General features: G+C 39.1%; 1 protein-coding gene across 1 annotated transcript in view; it reads left to right on the top strand.

The window, feature by feature from the left end:
• wdr11 (WD repeat domain 11) overlaps window positions 1-22516 on the top strand; it is a 41782-nt gene that overhangs the window by 8189 nt on the left and 11077 nt on the right. The window contains exons 6-22 of the mRNA XM_086122187.1: window positions 3077-3242; window positions 4713-4824; window positions 5405-5603; window positions 6227-6327; window positions 6921-7097; window positions 9525-9609; window positions 10684-10790; window positions 12797-12872; window positions 14970-15078; window positions 15727-15848; window positions 15977-16124; window positions 17166-17272; window positions 17718-17832; window positions 19728-19899; window positions 20040-20148; window positions 20879-20941; window positions 21101-21166. Coding sequence (XP_085978313.1) covers window positions 3077-3242; window positions 4713-4824; window positions 5405-5603; window positions 6227-6327; window positions 6921-7097; window positions 9525-9609; window positions 10684-10790; window positions 12797-12872; window positions 14970-15078; window positions 15727-15848; window positions 15977-16124; window positions 17166-17272; window positions 17718-17832; window positions 19728-19899; window positions 20040-20148; window positions 20879-20941; window positions 21101-21166 — 2034 coding nt within the window. The remainder of the gene's footprint in view (window positions 1-3076; window positions 3243-4712; window positions 4825-5404; window positions 5604-6226; window positions 6328-6920; window positions 7098-9524; window positions 9610-10683; window positions 10791-12796; window positions 12873-14969; window positions 15079-15726; window positions 15849-15976; window positions 16125-17165; window positions 17273-17717; window positions 17833-19727; window positions 19900-20039; window positions 20149-20878; window positions 20942-21100; window positions 21167-22516) is intronic.

Raw genomic sequence — 22516 nt, 5'->3', positions numbered from 1 at the left:
AATGTTTACACGTGCCTTCAAAATAAGATAGACCGCAAATACAAAGTGCATGAAAAATACGACTCACCATCGCCGCATATTATGCAGACTGGCCTTGGTACGTGGGAATCTCTCGTTGTGATCAATCCATATTTTAAGTAGGACTCCTGACACTGTCTATTAAATGTAGCCTTCTTTTTCTTGAAAGTCGTAGGCTCCTCCTCTGTCTCCTGGCTGGGCCTTTCCAAAGACCTTTGTTTTTTATTCATTTTGCTTGCTCCTGGGTTTCATTTTAGCATAACCTCTCACATGACTGAGAAGTGCGCCTTCCTAAAACGGAAGTAATGCAAGTTATGTATTCTTACTGTGCAGCCCGGTACCAAATGACCCACAGACCGGTGCCGGTCCGCGGCCTGGGGGTTGGGGACCTGTGCTTTACAGTGACACATTTGCCAAATTAACAGATGGTCTCAAACATTTCAATATCATGTAAAAACAGTTGTCAAGTATAAATTGTCTGAAGACTGGCGAAAAATGTCCCATAACATTTTAAGAAAGCAAGCAACGGTTGCCATTATTTCAAATTAGTATCTGGCTAACTCTTGAAACTCCTTTTAGAAAAAACAAAAATGGGCTGAGCATTATTTTTTGGCAGCCACTCTGACACTTATGCCTGGTTATTCATAAGAGGAGCGCCCGGCAGTCTGTCTACTCAGCCAGCCAATAAGCTTTACACACACACACATGCACATACACCCACACACCCACACACACGTGTGTCTTCATTCTTCTTCCTTGGTCTCTCATCATTTCCATTTCATGTTTTTTATTTAGAATCTAGTGTGGGAAAATATTTGTGTGGTTTCTACCACAGTTTTCCTCCTCTGCTTGACAGGTAGCAGATTTGAACAAAAGTCTGTCTATCATCTTAAAAATCCATCCATCCATTTCTAACCCGCTTATCCTCACAGGGCTTACGGGCTTGCTGGAGCCTATCGCAGCTGTCATCATTGGGCAGTAGGCGGGGTACACCCTGACCTGGTTGGCAATCAATCATAGGGCACACAGACGAACAACCATTCACACTCTCAATCACATCTATGGACAATTTGGATTGCTCCATTAACCTGCCAATGCAAGTTTTCGGGATGTGGGAGGAAACAGGAGAACCCGGAGAAAACCCACACAGGCACAGGGAAAAGATGCAAAGTCACAGGTAGGCCAGGAACCGGAATCGAACCCTGCACCTCTGCACTGTGAGGTGGACGTGCTAACCAGCCATACATCATGCCGCCCCATCTTAAACATCCATCCATTTTCCGAACCACTTAATCCTCACAAGGGTCACGGGGGGTGCTGGAGCCTATCCCAGCCATCTTCTGGCAGTAGGCGGGGGACACCCTGAACCGGTTGCCAGCCAATCGCAGGGCACACAGAGACGAACAACCATGCGCACTCACACTCACACCTAGGGACAATTTAGCGTGTTCAACCAGCCTGCCATGCATGTTTTTGGAATGTGGGAGGAAACCGCGGTACCCGGAGAAAACCCACGCAGGCCCGGGGAGAACATGCAAACTCCACACAGGGAGGCCGGAGCTGGAATCGAACCCGGTACCTCTGCACTGTGAAGTCGACGTGCGAACCACTGGACTACCGGGCCGCCCTCCATCTTAAACATGCTGACTTAATTGCTGTACTATACATTTGAATGTCTCATCAGGTGGCCGTGAATCTGGCAGTTGGCATGCAGATAACTTTTCCCAATCAGTGTGTCCAGCTCGACAGTTCTCACACGCAGTCAAATGTTGAACTGTATCTTAATGTTTTCAATTTAGAGCCAGCTTGTACTTATAAAAATAGACGACTGACCTCTAAACTCTGCTTAAGAAGAGCAAACAGTTTCCCTGGAAACACAAAATAAGTGGGCAAATGTTTCAAATACTGCATTATACTGAAAATTTCACAAGGGGAAACATTGTATTAAGAATCCGCTGTCCGTGTAATAAAGCGCAGTTGCTTGTGATATGTGGTATAGCTGTCAGTTCCTCAATAAGTACATTGTTAAATTAATGCCTTAACTAATATTGCCCTTGTTTCAGATGTCTTTAAATTGGCCATGCGTACCCAAGTAAATGTGTGCAATATTAAATGTTGCCGGTGCTGGACAGCTGAAAGCTCTCCCTTCATCTTCCTTTTATTTACTTTCTCTTTTGTATTTCTCTCTGAAGATCTGTTGCATTCACCGTTTCATGGAAGACTTAGAAGCTTTTAGAAGTTTGCTTTTGATGTTGCCTTTACTGGCTCAAACATTTCTGGCCCCTTGTTTTTTTGTTTTCTTTAAATCATTTTTTATCTTCATCACCTTCACCGTATGATCATGATCTCACTGGCGTTTGTCTGGTGTTTCTCCTGTATTTGATCTTATCATAGAGGAATGGAGCAGTTGTAATCAGCTTTTTGCCCCCCATTTTCCCCCACAACCGAGTGAGTGTTTGCGACTGTCTTAGGGAATCCTGTTCTGCCTTTCATCAGTGGAATGCCCAATTAATTTCAAAGCACAAATAAAGTTATGGCTTAATATTTTCAAGGATTTGGAACATGTATGTGACAGCATGAAAAGGCCAATATACTTGCACCCAGTTTGTCCAGTGTCTCCTTGGTTTTGTATATATTAGGGCTAAGGGATATGATTAGGGATAATTCACTCGACCTGCTGGAAGGAACACCATAAATGGGGATGAATTGATCGACTAGTTCAACTCTATTCATATTAAACTTTAAGAATCTGATGATGTTGTCCATATCATTTCCATTTTTACATCTGTGTATCATCGGTAGTGTAGTGGTTCACATGCTGCAGCAGCCTTTTGTGTAGCTGCTGTGGGTTCACTTCACACCAGTTCAAATTGTTGTCTGCCTTTCACCTTGAGGTCAGCTTGGATAGGCTCCAGCCCTGCGTCCCCCTGAGCAGGCTATAGAGCCGCAATATAGAATCAAAGTACAGTATAATCCAAGTATAGAATGTGAAACAGTGATCCTTTCAAACTGTGTTTCGCTTGTTTCTTACATTGCCGTTTGTCCTTGTGGTCCGTAGCGCAGAGGCGGTGACGTTGAACGACTGCCTGCAGCTGTCTTACTTGCCATCCAAAAGGAACCACATGTTGCTGCTCTATCCCCGAGAGATTCTCATCCTTGACTTGGAGCTCAGCCAGACTGTGGGTGTTGTTGCCATTGAGCGTTCTGGAGTGCCTTTCATTCAGGTGAGGCTCTTCATATATAAACGGCTATAAAATTGGTATCAGTGAGTTTTTATACATTTAACCTCTTGTATATGCCAATTACATTGCTTATTGAAGGTCTAATTTATCTAATTTATCACAGTGTTTTTTTAAATGAACAATTCCTGGATCTTAACACACTTGTAGCATGAATTTGAAGGTTTCGGAGCATGTTATTTCCCCGATGCTTCAGTTTGCTTAGTGAGTCTGTGACTACGTTTACATCCGCTCATTCACCCTTTCAAAACCCAAATATAAGCAATATTCGGGTTTTGAAAGGCCATGTCTGCGAAGTTGTCCGTAGGTGTGAATGTGAATGTGAATGGTTGTTTGTCTACATTTGTCTATCCATATGTGTCTATCTATAATTGGTTGGTGACTGGTCCAGGGTACACGCTGCCCCCTCGCCAAAAGCTGTGATCAGTTCCAGCACACCTGTGGCCCTAATGAGCGGTATAGAAAATGGATGAATGACATTTCTACTGATGAATTAACTAGTTTATTTATACTACATTCACACCAAATGCGAGGTGAGAGTTTCTGGCAGTGAGATTCCAATGCATTTCACGCGATCCGGCGCGGATGTGTGCGGGGCTTCGCAGATGTCGCGTGGCAGCCAATCGGCTGTGGTGACATACAGCATACAAATGGACCCTGATTATTGCAAAGAGCTTCCAGTGTAATAAAATAAAATGATTTTTGCTTCAATTGCCTTTAATTATATAGTATGTTATTTTTTAATGCTACATTATAAATGTGAAGACACTGTCATGTTAATGATATCTCACAGTAATTGGCTACATATGGGCACCATGTTGGTGACCCTTGAGGTTGTCATTGAGCCAGTTCTGTTCTTGAGCGGGATGAGATGCTTTGCATAGTCAAGTTCTGCTTTTTTCAAAGTGGTTTCCAGTGCTTGCCGCAGAGCTAATTTACATAATTTATGGTAAAGTTTCAGCATGCAATAAATGTCGAGCGCAGTAGTTGTAATTCAGGTTCACTAGACGAAGACATTAACACACAATGCTTCATTTTTTTTCCATTCATCATTTACCGTTTAATTTTTACCGAAAACTGATTAAGATTGAGATCAAGAGGTTAAGATTTTCCATGATTTTATTTCGCCGTATTACATTGTACTGTAACTTATTTTCCGTAACTCAGCTATCTACACCGGCAAGGTAATGAGACTGTATCCATGTTGAGATTTACACCCCCCCCCCCAAAAAAAGTTGTACTGCTGCTGTACATATTGCTATTTTTTTTACTGCTCAGTGCCAGTATACTGTTATAGTTTGTGACTGCTATCTATGGAACTGGCTGCCGTGCCACAGAACCTCTTTATAAAGCTTACGAACCTGTGAACATGAACACATTTCGTTGTGCCAATAACTAGGTGGCAGAACGGCCAATCATCACTTTATCCTTCTTTTCCTCAACTGTGTGTCTCAGGTGATCCCCTGCGCCCAGAGGGATGCTTTGTACTGCCTCCACGAAAACGGTTGCATCACCCTTCGTGTGTGCCGTTCCACTGCAGCTCTTGAAGACGGATCAGCAGCAACAGGTATGCCTCCTCTCGTACATGCCGTGGGTGCCGTTTGGACTGTGCTCACTGACAACGCTAACTCACAGCAACGCTGCCTTCCCCTCTTCATTTACTAAGCCGTTGTATAGTTCATTCAGAGCCTGAAGCCTTTTTCTCTATGCTCCAGTGGGCATTCAGACTCTTACTATCTCATTTATCTTCAGCTTAGTGTTGCAGGCCAATAGGAGTCTATTGTCTCAGCAAATGTCTCTCTCTTCCTCACTTCTTTTCTTGCTTCCCCGACATTTTCTTTTATGAGTCTCTCACACCCACATTTTAACGCATATTTCTCTTCCTGGTACTTATCTCACTAAATCCTCTCACTTTATTGTCCTACTCTCATTTCACCTCACGCTTGGCTTTTCTACTTTGTACTTCAATTGATCTTTTTGACTCTTTTTTTCTTTTATTAAGGACTAATCAATGCTTTATCCCACACTTGTCTCCCTTTATTCACATTCCGAACAGCTGTCATTATGCTTCCCATTCTCCCATCCTTTTAAGCCTGTCTGTCTTCTTTTCAGTCACACTAAGATCATTACTTCTTTTTCTTTCTCAGACCCTGAACAGAGTTCCCAGGAACTTGTGTATGACCTCCGCTCTCAGTGTGATGCTATCCGGGTCACCAAGACCGTCCGGCCATATCGCATGGTTATCTCCCCCGTCAACGAAAACAGCGCTGCTCTCATGGTCAGCGATGGGAGAGTCATGCTATGGGAGCTCAAAGCCTTCACAGGCAGAGCTACTGCCAATCCAAGGTACGCCAGAACACACACACACACACACACACACACACACACACTGTTCAATATTTCTGCAGTCACACTAATTTCCAGGCACAGGCTTGAAACAGAGGTAAGGAGGTAACGGTAAGAGCCACGCTACTTTTTCAGTCTCCTTGAATAAACTTCCCTGAAAACTGCATAATCCTCTGACCTAGATTTAGGCTTCTTAGTGACTGGCACAGGTAGGCCAGGCAAGGACGTACTCTATCTCACTTTCCTTTGATAGAGGATTCCCAAGCCTCTGTTGAGGATTCATGACTGTATATCTAATTTTTCTATTTGTTTCCTGCATGCCTACTATTAAGTTAATATAGGCGAATAAGTCCCAGCAGCATGAACTAAAAACGCATGTCATGCTTCACTTTGTGATAGAACTGCCTCGTTTCAATAAATCTTGAAATTCTCTTGGTTTTAGCTGGATGAAGAAGCAGTTCATGTGAAACTAAATGACAGACCAATGTTTGTTTACGTGCATCTCTTCTCATTCTGTCAGGCATTTGAATTTATCACTTCCCATCTTGGTTTGAGTAGTTAATTCATGTCGTACTTTCATGATATATTTGGATTAATATTTGACCTTGCCATTTGTGTTGCAGTTCAGGATTGTCCCCACTCTACTCTCCGGTGTCCTTTTGTGGCGCTCCGCTGGCTCCAAACCAAAAACATATTCAAAATCTCTCTCTCAACAGCATGATAGGTACGACTGCACGCCATCAACCGCACCGTTTTGTGTCAACATCGTACACCTTTTTTCTGTAATCTTCTTAGTGTTATTTAATGTCTGTGGAACAGAGCCAGTTGGGCACAGGCCAAACCTATGTCTGTTATAAACAACCCTTACAAATCATATTCACGTGTCTGTTGATCATTTTGGTGTTGGCATAAATTACATTTACAAGCATTATTTTCAGTGAGTGTTTTTCTCCTAATGTTGAGTGAAGAGAAGAAAATAAAATAAATGTCAGTTGTGCAAGATATATAACCCTGGGTGTTTAAAAATACAATGGGCATGAGAATGTAAAATATAAAAAGAAGATCCTTTGTGCTACATTTTATGATTTACTATGACTATACATTTAATAAATGAAACAAATAGAGTTTAGTGGATGATTAATAATGATGCACCTGTGTAAACCACACAAACCTTTGCATCTGCTCAGCTTGACAATGGATTCAGCTGATTTTTTTAAGCATAAGACTGCAACCAAAAAACAAAAAGAGAGAGAGAGAGAAACATCAAGGTCTGAATATTTTAATTTAACATTTATGGTGTGTTATTTTCATCTCAAGGTCAAACTTTAATAGCTGGCGAGGCCCCTCTTCCATCCTCCAACCAACAAGAAGTCCAGCTGAAGTTTCTGTTGACTGGTCTCCTCTCTGGCTTGCCACTGCCACCCTTTGCCATCCGCATGTGTCCACCTCTGACAACCAAAAACATCAACCACTACCAACCCATGCTGGCTGTTGGTAGGTTATGTTACAAACACACACTTGCATAAATACATATTTTCACACTGATTTTTTTGCTCCTTCTGGTCTGAACAAATTGATGGCTTTGTAAATTTGTTCTTCTACCCCTATGGTTTGATTTCTTTTCACACTGTTAAAACAAAAACAAACAAAAAAAAACTTTGAAAGTCATATTGCATCATAACAAATCACACAAGATCACTCTCTCATCTCATTGGTTAGCAGTAAGAGCAAGATTGTAAAAGTAGGGGAGATTTAGTGTATGGACTTCTTAGGAAACACATTTAAAAAGATTTTAAGCTGTGGCGAAAATGGATGGATGGATAATAATTACATACATATAGTAAATGGAAAACAATTTTGGGAAGGGAACTGTTTTATCAGATTACATCCTAATCATTATATCATCATTACACTATCTTGTTTTATTTGAACCATATCAAAGCCACTTATGTTAAATGGTCCCGGACATATGATTGTGATTTTTGTTCCTTTATAAGTTTGATTACTGACTGTGAACCACACTAGGTTACTTATTGAGTTCTATACGAAAGGGTGGAAAGCACCCTGACCTAAAATTTACAATTTTAGCAATGCTGAAGTTGAAGGTGATTCATGTATGTTCAAGTTCAGCATAAGATGCGATTGATTCTCATTTGCCTTACCTAGTAAAATTAAGGTAAATGAATACAAAATATATTTCTTTTGGATCATCTGTTTGGAAAAGTTGGCCGTTTTCACATGTTGATACATGCCATATTGTCATATCAGCTGTTTTACATGATGTTTTGAGCTCTTCTCATAACCTCATCAGAGATTTGTGTACCCTCGGTTGGTTTTGTTGTTTCAACACTACTGCTTGTTTCAGAAACTGGTTGCATCATTGCTTTTGAAAGAGACAGCAATGATAAATTAACTTCCTAGAGCACTACCCACATGCTGAATGAAAATGTTGTTATTCCTTTACCCTCTGGTTTTGTTGGAATGAACACGACCTGCTTGAGAACTGATGTCAGGCTCCATAGAGAAAAGAATATACCGGTACATAAGGTGACATTACATGAGAGGTTTTTCTTTCAGGATGGATCTGCTTTGAATTAGACCAATAATACATTGTGTCCTCAAATATATGTCTTTTTTTTTATTGCGTTAAGCTCTTTTTTTTGGGGGCTGCCTGTGTTGAATTACAGTTTTTCAAAAAGAAAAAAAAAGTTAACCGTCTACACTGAGCTTCAGATTTGGGCTTTACCCATTTGACTGCATTTAAACTACTAAAACATGTAACCAACATGAAAGCCGAGGACTGTCTATGGGTGAAAAAGAAAATATGAAAGAATAAGGAACATGGGGGGGCAGGGAGGTTAGCTCAAAATAAACGCTCTACTGTATCCTACTCCACCCATTGTGGAAAGCTTTTACTTCCATCAACCTTTGAAGTTTCATGAACATACATGATATGATACACACCAGGAAAAAGCCTCACTTTACTGTGATGAGTGTGGGAGTACTTTTCATCAAGCAACAAATGTGAATATTATTCATTGATTTTACACTAGGGAAAAGTTCCAGCTGTGGAGAAGCGTGGGAGTTCATTTCATGACTATTATAAACTCTGTCCCCTTATTCATAAGACTTTGTTCTGTGACTGCACAAAGTATCTACATAAAGATATGCATTATATATCCTGTGACGAAAGTCAAAGGGGAATCAAGGTGATACAAGGTCCTCTCTGGGGTGTGCGTGACACTAAATGTACTGCAGAGTTCAAATTCTATTTACCCTTAAGCAATCATTATGCTGGAGGTAAAATAAATGTGTGCTCAGATTTAGAGTGAAATTATCTGATTTGTGAAAATTTGGGTGCACCGAACTTTTGTACTGGTGGCATCAGTGCAAAGAGTTAGTCTATAGCCCTGTTAAGTCGAAATAACTCAGTGCCCCGTTTTAGAAATACACATGCTCCTTCCAGCTCTGACCCAAAAGCACCGTACTGAAGACAAAAGCCTTCAGATTATTTTCTGTTGAAATTTTTGATTTGATTTTCATTGTATTTTTCAATCAATGATTTTCATTTTTGCAAGATGTGCAGTTTTTAGAATAGCAAGAAAGAAATGCAAGATGTCCATTTTTTTCACATAGCAACTGGAATTAAAAATCTAAAATTTGTCTGATAATGCTGCTCTCATGAAAATCAATCTTTGAAATTTAAACAGACATACACTTGGACAAATTTGGCAAAAATGTTTGTTTTTTTAAATTGAAATTTAATTTGTTTTTGGGGGGGGGCAGGATTTTCATTTTTTGGTGCATCCCTATGGTTTATCTTTCTTCATTGCTTTGCATTGCAAGGAGTGGCACCCATATTTTGTTGTATGCTATACAATGACAAAGGGGATTCTGATTATGATTTTTGTCTCTTGTAAGGTACAAGTAATGGGTCTGTCCTGGTGTACAACCTTACCAGTGGTCTTCTCCACAAGGAGCTCAGTGTGCATTCTTGTGAAGTCAGGTAAGATGTGGAGCCACTGCACATTGACATGTTTGAATATTATCTAATATCGATAATTCTGTTTTTGTTTACATTTTACACCACATCACAACTTCATTGGAATTGGGTTTTGTATTAATGAACTACCAATGTAGTTGAAAGCTGTACATTCCATGGCTGGCATTATCCGTCTCAAATAAGAATATTGCGAGTTGGACAACAGATGCATCCCATATTCTGACACCTAATGATGGGTGCCCAATGTAGTACAGTATTACCTAATAATGTGAATATCCGCATTTTTCTCCCAAGTTCTCCGTGCTATGTTAAAAAAAAAAGTCCTCTCAATCTTTTGTTTAGGTCAAATGTAATGTGTATTTACTGCTTTTTGCCATGTTTTGTGAAAAGTCAAGCCTTTGTTTTTCCGGTGGTAGACAATGTATGACCCATAATATACCCTGAAGCAGACTAGACTACTTGACTACTTGAACACTGGTATGATATGGTTTCTCACACTGCTTTTGATTGGTTGATCACGATGTGTCATTGCGGATATAAAAGTATGAACTAACTTTGAGTGGTGGCAGTTGCTCAAAGGGAAAACTTCACCCAGGCAGTTTTTACACTTGAAACTGAGCACTATCATTGGTGAACTTAAATAGACCAGAGTAGAAGCTGTCAGCAGTGAAAAAATGTCTCTCGTGGACAAAATTTCTGCTCACATTCTGTCCAACAACAAAGTATAAATATTCGAAGACTTTGCCTTTGACATCAAAGTTTCTCCCAGGATATTTCTGTGGTGTACAGTACCGCTGTTGGTTCTAGAGCTAGACTTGTCGCACTTCAGTCTTGGTGAAGAGACCTATATGCTGATTAGCCAAGCAGCCGATGCCCCAACGCAGCCAAGCAGGCCAAACTATTTAGCATCCCATTTACATTTACGGGGAAAATTGACTAATTAATCATATGGGTCCTCACCATCTCATGGTGCAGTTTCTGCTCTCGGAGTTAAAAAAATAATAATCATCATTTCGCACACTTGGCTGATTTGATTTAGTGTTCAATTTTGTCACTGCTTGTGTGTTCATTCCACAGGGGTATTGAGTGGGTGAGTCTCACCAGTTTTCTATCTTTTGCCACTTCCTCTCCCAACAACATGGGCCTGGTTCGGAATGAGCTGCAGCACGTCGATATGCCTACTGGTGAGAAACACGCCAACAATACAAAGGGAATGAGTTTCTAAAGTTTGCGTGTGCAAACATGGTCGCAAACTGGACTGTTTATACAAACAGATTTGGAATCTAATCTACCGTATTTTCCTGACGATAAATCGCAGTTTTTTTGTAGCTTGGCTGGGGGTGTGACTTATACTCTGGAGCGATTTATGGATGAAATTATTAACACATTATTATATCATGTCACATGTTATTTTGACATTAAACCGCAAGAGGCCGCTCTAGACCTGTGTTGATAAAACCACGATGAGTCTGATGTAAGCGACGAAGAAGAGGAAGTGCTGCATCTTCTACCTCCGGAGTTGGTGGAGTTGCTTTAAAGTGACACAGAGGATGAAGATTCCATTGGATTTAGTGATTTGGAGTGACATTGATGGTTTGGTGAACTTGTTAGCATGTTCTTTATGCTATAGTTATCTGAATAAATCTTAATATGTTACTTGAACATACCAGGCACGTTCTCAGTTTGACGTTTATGCGTCATATAACGTGAGCAGATTGTACACTTATTCAGTGTGTTGTTTGCTATTTTATTTTATTTTTTTAATTGCCTTTCAAGATGACATGTCTGTTCTTGGGATTGGATTTTATCACATAAATTTCCCCCCAAAATGCGACTTATACTCCAGTGCGACTTATGTATGTTTTTTTGTTCTTTATTATGCATTTTATGGCTGGTGCGGCTTATACTCAGGAGCGACTTATAGTCCGGAAAATACGGTACTAATTGGGCGCAACCAGGATTGCATCTGCCAAATGGGATTCATTGCCTCGCATATAATTTTGTAGTCTATGGGTGGAGTATGTGTATGAATATGAATTTAGCCCCCACGGTGGGAATTCTTCAATGGGAGATGAATTGCGCTGCCTGATTTTGCGTCTTTCACTCTTGTGTCTGACAGGCCGGTTCACACTAGCATTCATAGTGGTGCCAACGTTGCACAAAGAAAAGGAGTGGGAAGGAAGAGCTTTTCTGTGCATGCAAACATTTTTTTTGAAATGCCAGTAACAAAAAAATGAAATTAAAAATGCACTTAAGGCAAGTTAAAGCAAACAAAACTTGTATTTCGGTTTTATGTTCCAAAATTATTGGAACAAAAAAGGTTACTGTCAACAATTAGTTTGTTCTGTCAGGGATCACTACAGCGTGTAACTCTCGTGATTAGTTTGGCACAGTTTTTACATCCAATGCCCTTCCTGATGCAACCTACCCTTTTTCTTTTTCTTTCTTTTTTTTTTTTTTATCCAAGTTTGGAAACAGCAGTGGTTCGGTACTAACACTTCTAATTCCGTCACTTCAAACTTAATTTAGCGCTTGCGGTGCTCTCCCAAATTTTCCGTGGTGTAAGCTGTCATTAATTCACATCCACTTTCAATTCCAATACTTCATCTCACGTGTGGTGCTTTTCTACACTTTTCATGATGAAAACCATCAGAGCTGCCTCAAGTGCAAAACCCTCTTTTAAATATTGCTGTCCACCACGTTTTCACGTTTTTTTCAACAGATCATACAGTTTGTTAGCTGTTTTAGCACCCACTATTTAGGATCTGTTAGCCAGGTTTAAAAGGTTTGTTCGCCACCCGTTAAACACCACTTTGAATTGGTGTACTATATTTAAAGACAGCTGTAAAATAGACATAATCAAATGTATGATTTATATTATTACAACTCACATGAACATGAACCAAGCAAAGCACCTCTTTTAGCGTGTGTAATATAGATTCAGATTTAGATTCAGAAAACTTTATTTGGTATCTGGTACTTCAACTTGGCAAGCTGCATGAGTTCTCGTTCAGTGGGTGCAATTTTGAGAAAACTGTACATTACAGCACAGGTAAGAGGAATTTGATGATTGTTATCTTCCCCGAGGAGCCGGCATGAAAGTGAAATTGAAAGAATCAGTCTTTTCACAAGTGCATAAATGAGCTAACTTTCTCCCTTTTTCTACTCTTTTCTTGCATGTGTTTTTCAGGGCGATGTTTTGCTTTCAGAGGTGAGCGAGGGAATGATGAGCCACCCATTGAGATGATAAAAGTTTCACATCTAAAGTAAGTGTTCTGTTTTTCCAATTTCCCACAAAACTAAGCATCAACATAATGCAGTTGTTTGTACCTACTGTATAGCACAAACATCAAACACTACTTGCTCTACTTACTCAGCGCCTGTGCTCTCATTGCTAAACGTGGAGCCAAGATAGATTCTGTGTTTGGGCCAGATTTCGAATTCATTTCCTAATTTATCACTCTGTCAGATCATCACATCATACCAATTTTATCTCAAAGACAAGTAAATATAACATTCACTTTCTAAATATTGGTTTTATTCGTGAATGGGACAAAAATTAAAACCCATCTGACCCTGCATGAAAATTAATTGCCCCCTGAACTGAATAAGTGGTTGTGCAGCAGAACGGGAATCATGTGTTTGCTATAAATGGTGATGACTCTCTGATCGTACTATAATGGAATTGTGTCCCACTCATCTTTACAGAATTGATTTAGCTCAATCATATTGGAGAGTTCTTGAAATTGGACCATTTAAGGTCACATAACAGCATCTCCGATGAATTTAATTCCAGAATCTCTTTCTGCATGAGTTGAGGGCTGATTAATGTAACAATAATTTATTGTTACATTAATCACAGAAAGTCATCCAGGTCTTGCAGTAGCAAAGCAGTTCCAGACTCTGGAGTTGTCACCACCACATTTGACTGTTGGACTGATGTGTTTTTTTTTCTTATCCCTTTTTAAAGCATCAAATTCTTGATTACTTTTATGGAAGATGTAACAGGTAGCACGCACATCCTCCGAAAAATCTTTGCGTTCCATTACGTCAAAAGGGTTTTTTGCCTTGGAACTCTCCCATCCATGCCATTTTTGATCTTTGTCTTTCTTACTGTTATATGGTGGTGGCCAATAAGGCCTCATGTTCTTTGGATGTAATTCCAAGCTCTTTGGTGACCTGGATGAGTCCTTGCACTCATGGAGTAATTTTGGTTCGCTGACCACTGTTCCCAATTTTCTCCATTTGTAAATTATGTTTTTCAAGTGATTCATCATCGTGGATTTTCGCCTTTTAGGGAAAACTGGGCAATTCTAGGTTTTCAATTCATCTTGCATCGTTTTGTTCAGCAGGCACAAGAGGTCACTTTCAGGGCAGGGTAACATGCGGAGACTGCCCGAAATAGATACCAATATTTAAAATGTCAGACGAGTAAAGCACAGTTTATTCACCAAGTGAAATTTTAGTGAAGTCTACTAAAACTTGACCATAGCCATTAATGGCATTTATGATAAAATGTCAGAATAGAAAGCCATTACCGACAAGGGTTAGCGATGATCAAAACTTAATGTGTGACATTAGATAAAGGTTGTGTAACAGCATCAAAATTACAGCAAAGTAAGCACAAAATGTTTCCATTACATTTGCATCAGACCGCATCTGTGCAACTGTGCTTTAACACTTATAATACGACAAAAAAAAAGTTGATCATGAAATACAAGTTAACATGTTTTGTTTGTTTTGTTTATTGTTTATTGAGCATATATAGTATACACAATAACAGGTTGACAAAAGCCAAACAAAAATTATGTAAGGAAAATTAGAAAGTAGATAAAAGAAGAAAACACACATCATCACGGTTGTATGCTCAAGGGAGTAGGAAGAAGTAAGTAACTTATCTAGTCCTACCCCTTATTTTGTAGCAATTTGATTTGATCATTTTTCAAAACAAAGAAGAAAAGAAAAATCTACATATCATCAAATGCTTTTACCCTTATGTATACTATACTATTCTATTTATACACCTTTTGGTTTGTATATATATAGTTATTCTTTCTCCTTTTGTATTTCAATTTTCTGATATTCATTATAATTTTCATTTCTTGAATACAATTGATAAGTTGATCAAATCCAAAACAAGAACAAACGGTTGTCTTACTATATTTTATAAGTATATCAAATTGATCTTTTTAATTCAGATTCATGTAGTTTTTTTGTACTAATCTTTTGAATTGGTTTTTGAACATGATGCAATTCACTGAAGCTGCCTATTACTATTGGTATTCCAAACGTATGGCAACCAAAGATCTACATAACATAAAGTTTCTTGTCATGGTTTTGTCATTTCCCACATTCATCCTCAGGCAGTACCTGGTAGTGGTGTTCAGAGACAAACCGCTGGAGTTGTGGGACATCAGGACAGGGACACTTCTCCGAGAGATGGCAAAGAACTTCCCTACTGTTACAGCTCTGGTACAGAGATGAATACTTTTTTTTAAATTGTCCTGTGTATACAATGATATGAATTGGCTCATCTACAGTCACTAAAATTGAAAACCATGTGACGTTTACAGTTTTCTGTTTGTGTCCATATTTAGCCCATTATAATCCCTTAACTGCTAAACTAAAACATGTTGATGACGTCTCATTGTACTAACCTTCTTTCTTCTGCATCTTCCTGAGCTCATGTGGGCACTTGGAATGATTTCTCTTACAAAATATTCTTGCTCAGCAAGATACTGTGGCATCTGTAGTCCAGCTACGCTCATAAAGGAAGAGCTATGTGGGACAAACTTACAGTGGTGCTGTAAAAGCCTCTACAGAACGAATAAAACCGACAGTAGCCTTAATAATACATGCCGGCCTTCCTTAGTACCGTATTGCTGTCTTATTTCCATATTGATTGCAAACTTGAGGTCCAAGACCACCATTACAGTATTCCACCAGTTGCTCCTTGGGAGTAAGGTTGGGGAGTCACTCTTGTGTGCTTTACTTTTATGTGAGAATAAAAACACATGCATTTCCTCAGTTGCTTTTTGCTTTCAACCATACAGTGGTTTGTCTTGATTTGCTTTTGTCTTGGTTTGCTCCTCACATATCACAATTTTTGTATTTGTTCAGGAGTGGTCTCCATCGCACAACTTGAAAAGTTTAAAGAAGAAGCAAATGGCAGCGAGGGAGGCCATGGCTCGTCAGACAGTGTCAGACGCTGAGCAAAATAGTGTTGAATCTTCAGTTATCAGGTCAGCTCTCAAAAGCCTCCGAAATTCTGTTGTCCCTTTGTGTATGTGTCACATACTGTTGCTTCAGATGAGCATTATACAAAATGCATACGTGAGGGAATTGTACATTTGTTTGATTTCTCCACTAGTCTGCTTCAGGATGCAGAGAGCAAGTCAGAAACCACCCAGGGCATATCTGCCAGGGAACATTTTGTGTTTACTGACACAGATGGGCAGGTCTACCATATCACTGTAGAAGGCAACACGGTCAAAGATGGGGCCCGTATCCCTCCTGATGTGAGTCCAGTCTATGATACTTTTTTGTTTTGTGTCCTGTTGTCCCTTTGGCTCTTTTTTTTCCCATCAAGTCATTCCAATGCCTCGTAACTCTGAATTATGAAGAGTTAATAAGTGACAATTAGTGGTGATTACAGGCTACAAGTGTACGGTATTTTTATATATTGATTTCTATTTGTGGGTAATAGGGACCAAGCGGGCCCACAAATCGTGAAAATTTGCATATAATTGAGAGCTATTGAAATGCATTTGAAAAACGGGAAAAAAATGAAACATGAACATAAAAAAAATGCGGTTGGTTCCCAAATCCCACCTACAAAAAAAATCATTCAAACTATCTATCTATCCATCTATCTATCTATCTATCTATCTATCTATCTATCTATCTATCTATCTATAATTCTTTTTTTTCACTGGTAATATGTTGGTTTGGTTGCAACTTCAGTAAAGTATAAAGTATTTATAAATCCTCAGTTCACCTTTCCGTAGGTACTTAAGGTGTCAGTATTACTTGTCTATAGTATTACAGTGTCTTCGAGCTCAATGTTTTATAACGGGACATCACAATCATATCACATTCTATGTCTAAGTAGTAGATTGGATTCTTAAGCAGTGTGTTTTCTCCCTCTCTCAAGTATCTTTTCATACCGCAGTTGTAGAGACCAGAGGGCTACCCAGGGATTTTAAATCCTTCATAATTTCTTCATGACTGATGCCGATTCATTTCACTTAGATTTGCATACCCCAAAGGCTTTGCAGCCTTCATATCTGTGTCAGCAAACTGACAGAAACTTTCCTAAAATGTTTTATCCTGTCAGCCACACCGTACAGACTTGGAGGTGAGACGCATGCAGCAACTCCACAGCACCTGTCTTGTCTAGTGATGTAATCTAATTTATACTCATCCATGTTTACTGCCTTTCTGTCAGAAATATTAATATCACTTACATCCAAAACACAAATGCCTGTGATGGTTTTATATAAGAGAAGGTTTGGAAATGTGGAATTGTCATTTTCTCATGCTCATTGAATATGTTGCAGGGCAGTATGGGTAGTATTGCCTGCATTGCATGGAAAGGTGACACCCTGGTGCTCGGTGATGTAGATGGAAATCTTAACTTCTGGGACCTTAAAGCACGCTTGTCCAGGTAATTTGTGTTTTTTATTCCCTTCCTGCATCATTCATTTATTCTAATAAGGATTTTGGAGAATGGAATTCACTTTCTGTCTTCGTCTTATATAGTCTTTTTTTTTTTTTTTACATTATTTTTGTGCTATCTCAAGTGCACAATACACCACCACATTTCACGTATTTCAACTACTGTGTATGAGCCCATGAAATAACTTGCATTGCAGCCAATCTATATATATATATATATATATATATATATATGAATATAAACAAAATATTTTTCTTAAATTGAATTCCGAAATCTTTGATTTGATGAATCCTGCCAAAACATTTGCAACTTAAAAGCATTGTTTATAGACATATAGAACTGCTTTATCCCGAAAGTGTAGTTTTTCTTGTGGCCAAAAATGAAAATCTAATCTTTTTCGATTATTGAATGTCCCAACGTCATCGGTATTTAGGGGAATCCCAACTCACCGTGGCTGGGTGAAGAAAATTCGCTTTGCACCAGGAAAAGGCAACCAGAAACTCTTGGTTATGTACACTGATGGAGCAGAGGTCTGGGACACGAAAGAGGTATGGATGCGTCGTGTGAGCTTGTGTGACCATCTGATGAGAATGTTTTTTTTTGTTTTGTGGTGCTGTCTAAATATCTGTAATGCTCTAAATTTCCATTGATCAGCATCTTCTTTCAAAGGTGTGTGACATGCCTCAGGTCTTTGTTTCTGATTGCAGTTGTATGATTGCAGTTGTAACATACGTGTTCGATTCCCAAGACCATGTTGAACTGTAGCTCATAGAACATTGTATGATACTTGATATGTGGACGTTTTCTTTAATTTTACGTGTGGCTTGATTGGTAGGAATGAATTCGTTTAGTTTACTAAAAAAATAGCTAAAAAAATACACTTCTATATTGATCAAATTTGACTTATATGCCAACATTTTCAGCACACGGGTAGGTCCGTGCTAAGTCCAACAAGACATGCCACTCAGTTGACATTAAAAACAAACACCGTGCCAAGTATTTTTCACGGGCAACAAGAGGGAGATGAGCTTAACTGCTCGAGAGAGGGTCTGTTTTCTCACAAACCTCCTGCCATTCGTGGCGGCGGTGGCGGCATTGTGGGCATTATGTCAATAATGCGAGCGGAGACTGCACTTGTAAATTAAACTGTTGAGACACTGGATAAAAAGCAGCTCTCTGTACATCGGAAGGTAGGAAAGACATACTGTGTTGATTCCAACATTGTCCATGCGTGTTTCACTGGCAAATGAGCACCATGTGTGCTCCACTCCCAGGTCCATTTTTTTCTCCAAAATGGATTTTATGCCATCAAAAGACCATCCAGTGCTGCATCTTTCACATCAAAAATTGAATCTTTTTTAGGAGACTTATTTTATAGTATTGGCTGGAAGCAATACGGTTTCATTGCTTCAGGATGAACACAATCCATGCCGTGTGTAGTGTAGTCAAAAGCTTATACGCATTATGCTTGTCTGGTGATCATTGAACATGGTGGCCAGCTATATTATTTTTTAAATCGATATTAAATGCATAATAAAAAATAATGAAGGTATCAAAGTAATTAAAAACATATTAACTTTTTACTGCTAGGAGTGACGTACATATGTGAAATATCCCTTTGAGCAAATATTCATATTGAATGCAAAATTGCTCTGTACAAACGCACAGTCAAGGTTTTTAACAAGCTTTGCATGGATAAATACAAGTGCAAACCAAGCAGCATGGATGTTCATTATTCCTTAAAGCGCTTTTAATCCAGACTTGGTTTTTGCCAAGTGTTTGTAACGGTCCTATCAAATAATATTCGATGTTGATTATGTCGTATAATATACTCTAGCAATATTATAAATAATTGTAAATCATATTTTTAGCTCAACTTCCTCCTTTCAACTACTTGAACAGACTTGACGATATTTTACTTTGTATACTCACCCTACTTTTTTCACCAGGAATGAAATATGGACCCAGCAAAGGTGGACACAGGTTTATTTTCTTGTGTATTTAGCAGTGTAGGCTGCAGGAAGATGGGCGGATACTTTATGGGAACCGAGATAAGATGCACTGCTCAGTCGGCAATCGTAAAAGGCTGATAGATCAAGACGCAGAGGGGAGCAGTCATAGAAGCAAGGGAGGAGCAGGAGAAATCTCCCAAATGCTTTAGCACTCTGCTGACAGCTGGCTTATACGCTCACTTCAGCACATTCCCATTAAAAGCCAGAAAGCAGTTTGCACCCCTTGACAAGGCTGTTTGCTGACAGTCTTCCCTTCTCCATCCCACATTTCATTTATTCGGCGGGGTTTAAGGTTTTTGTCAAAACTAATTCCTCCATATGACATCTCTGATTTTTTTAAGTTACTCTTTATGCAGGATCCGAAGAAAGTAGCTTTCCACTAGCTTTAATGGTTTGTGTTGATCTTCATTGGTTATAACCTCTTCTTGTAGGTCCAAATGGTCAGCAGCATGCGCATTGGTCGCAACGTCAACTATCGCGTCTTAGACATTGACTGGTGCACTTCAGACAAAGTCGTGCTGGCTTCGGATGACGGGTGTATTCGGGTGTTGGAGATGGCCATGAAGTCCGCTAGCTATCGTATGGATGAACAAGATCTCACCGGTAAGATACGCACTGAAAATTAATCATGTAAAAGGCAGATAAAAATAGAATGTATGGTCCTTTTCATTTGAAATTGTCGTGATGTAGTTCTGCTCTTCCAGACACTTTCTTTCTGTGTGGTCTGTGACCAATTTGTCCAGATTCAGTGTGGTGCCCCTATCTGCTGCTACCCCGAGCTGCCCTCACTCTCAAGGCTTTCCTCCTCCTGCAGCCGTGGTCGGGAACCTTCACGATGGACATTACACAAGTGTAAGTGTAAGAATTTGTTTCGGCGCATGTGTCTCAAGCAAGAATAGATCGTACTTATTCCCCTAAATCTGACTTTAGAACATACATACTGTACTTACAAACATAGATATTTGAACTGTGGCATCCAGAAGAGACCTACAAATGTTAGATTTTCAAACACGAATGTTCTTCAAAACAAATATTAGGTAACTTTTCAAATTGTGTCTTCTAAATTAGGTGTTGCGATGAAACAAAAATTAGCAACTAATAATGTCCTTGCTTTTATTCTTGCTCCCAGCCATAATACCAGTGTCACTGCTGAGTGATCTGATAATTCCATATCAGGATTATCATAACCAAAATTACCTGTATCACAATTTTTGGTCTTGCCATGATAGTATAAAAAATAATTGCAAAATGTTTGTTTTTTTAAACAAAAAAATATAAAAACAGCAACCTCCGCCGATATATGCAACGGTTTCCGCCTTATGCACATTGCCACTGATGGTTATATAGCGTGAGAAGAATCGTTCGTAAATTGAAAACAATATATCAATCGAGGTAAATTTTCTAAGAAAATGTGTTTCCTAATCTGAATTGTTCATTAAAAAAGAGATTAGTTACCCGAGGCTCCACTGTACCTTATATACCGTATTAAGAAATAATATTTACTCACCACAGATGTAATCTGCAAGTTCAAGTTGGATTTCAGTTCAGCAACCTATGGACATCACTTTGTTTGCCTTTGCAGAGACTACAGTGAGAAAGATGAGATAAAAGGTCTGATCCAGGAGCAGCTCAATTCTTTGTCAAAGTAAGTGTTTGCTTTGCTTTGTCTGTAGAAGCAGTGAAAGTATAGGTCATTTTCTATGACTATTGTAAGAAATACAATAATAGTCTTGCTGAGGATTGCCATGCCGAAATATATGCAGATTGCTCTGGTGTTACTGTGTATCTCTGGTTGACTCCCCAGTGACATGAAGTGTGTGCTCCAGGACCCAGAGCTCAGTCTGCTGCAGCGCTGCCTTTTGGTCTCACGGTGAGTTGCTGTCAGCATGCATTTTCCTCGCTTCTTGAGGCTTTTCCAACTTTTTGTATTTTTAAACATTCCATAGCAGCATTTGTAGTTTTAGTACACTTGATTTTAAAAAAACACAGTGTCATTGTCTGTCATTACGTTTTACAGTGTTTTTTGTTGTTGTTGTTGTTTTGTTTTGTTTTTTTTAATTCCGTAAAGCATCTTTCAGTTCATATAATGTATTTATTATTTCTATTTTGGAAAGGATATGACAAAATCATTCTGTTAAATGTACCCTTATGGTATCCTATGATTGACGTTTGCAAAGATTCTAACCATATAGTAATTTGCAAATTGAAATCAACATTTGCATTACCGTGGTAGTCTGTGTGTGTGTGGAGGGGGGGGGGGGGGGGATCAATTGTTCATCAATTGGTGTTGCAAATCTCGATACAGTACTGTGCATAAGTCTTTGACACCATTAGATGACAATATCTAACTATAATTCGGTTGGCTCATTCAATGATGCCAGGACCTCTGCCAAAGGCAGAACTGTGAATTGCATTCATGGAGTGTCTCTATTTTGAATTTGTTTGCGCATCTCTTTGCTAGTTTTCATCCTACCGCCTGAGTCATGGAGAATGGTTGATTTGATGGTGAGGGTGCCATTATGTTTCTGGGGGGTGGACTCAAATGGTGAAAATAATGTACTAGTAATTGAAAGGGTTCTTTCTTGGCCTATGCATAAAAAAGAATTTGGTAGAAATGTATTTCGTGTTTTTTCCAGCTGTATCCATCATACAATTTTCTCGTCAAAATGGTTGCTACATAAAAGGTCATGAAAAGAGTAACCAATGCTTACGGTTGTTGCATCGTATCATAAGTTGATGGCAACATACTCAGATGTGTTTTTTTCGATATACAGTATAACCTCCTTCCAAGAACCATTTTTCTTGACAATTATTGTAAATTGATGTTTCTTGGTAACAGCATTCTCTTCAGACCACATATGTGTTCTCAGAATCGACAACCCTTCTGCTGGATGCAGCCAGACCATGCACTCCATTTTTGCATGAACTGCTTCAGAACACGATCAACAATGAATTCCAGAACACTTGCTAATCAGTTAATTGGCGACATGATTATCATGCCTATCAAATGAGGCCAACAAATGAGTTACCCTGACAGTTAGTTAATTGTAATCCTCCAAAATGTGTTTTGTTGAATTGCACATTGCCTTGCATCATGACCAAAAAAATAAATAAAACACCACATGACGACAGGTGTTGACAACATTGGTTGCTTTATTCCAGCTCAAAATTTTCCCAGGAAATCTAGAGCAATTCTATCTTTCTTGGTTGCAATTTATTT

Source organism: Hippocampus guttulatus, chromosome 10, assembly GCF_054856545.1.
Source record: "Hippocampus guttulatus isolate MCC_2025c chromosome 10, RoL_Hgut_1.0, whole genome shotgun sequence".
NCBI classification, from domain to species: domain Eukaryota; kingdom Metazoa; phylum Chordata; class Actinopteri; order Syngnathiformes; family Syngnathidae; genus Hippocampus; species Hippocampus guttulatus.
This window is presented reverse-complemented; position numbering and strand designations above follow the sequence as displayed.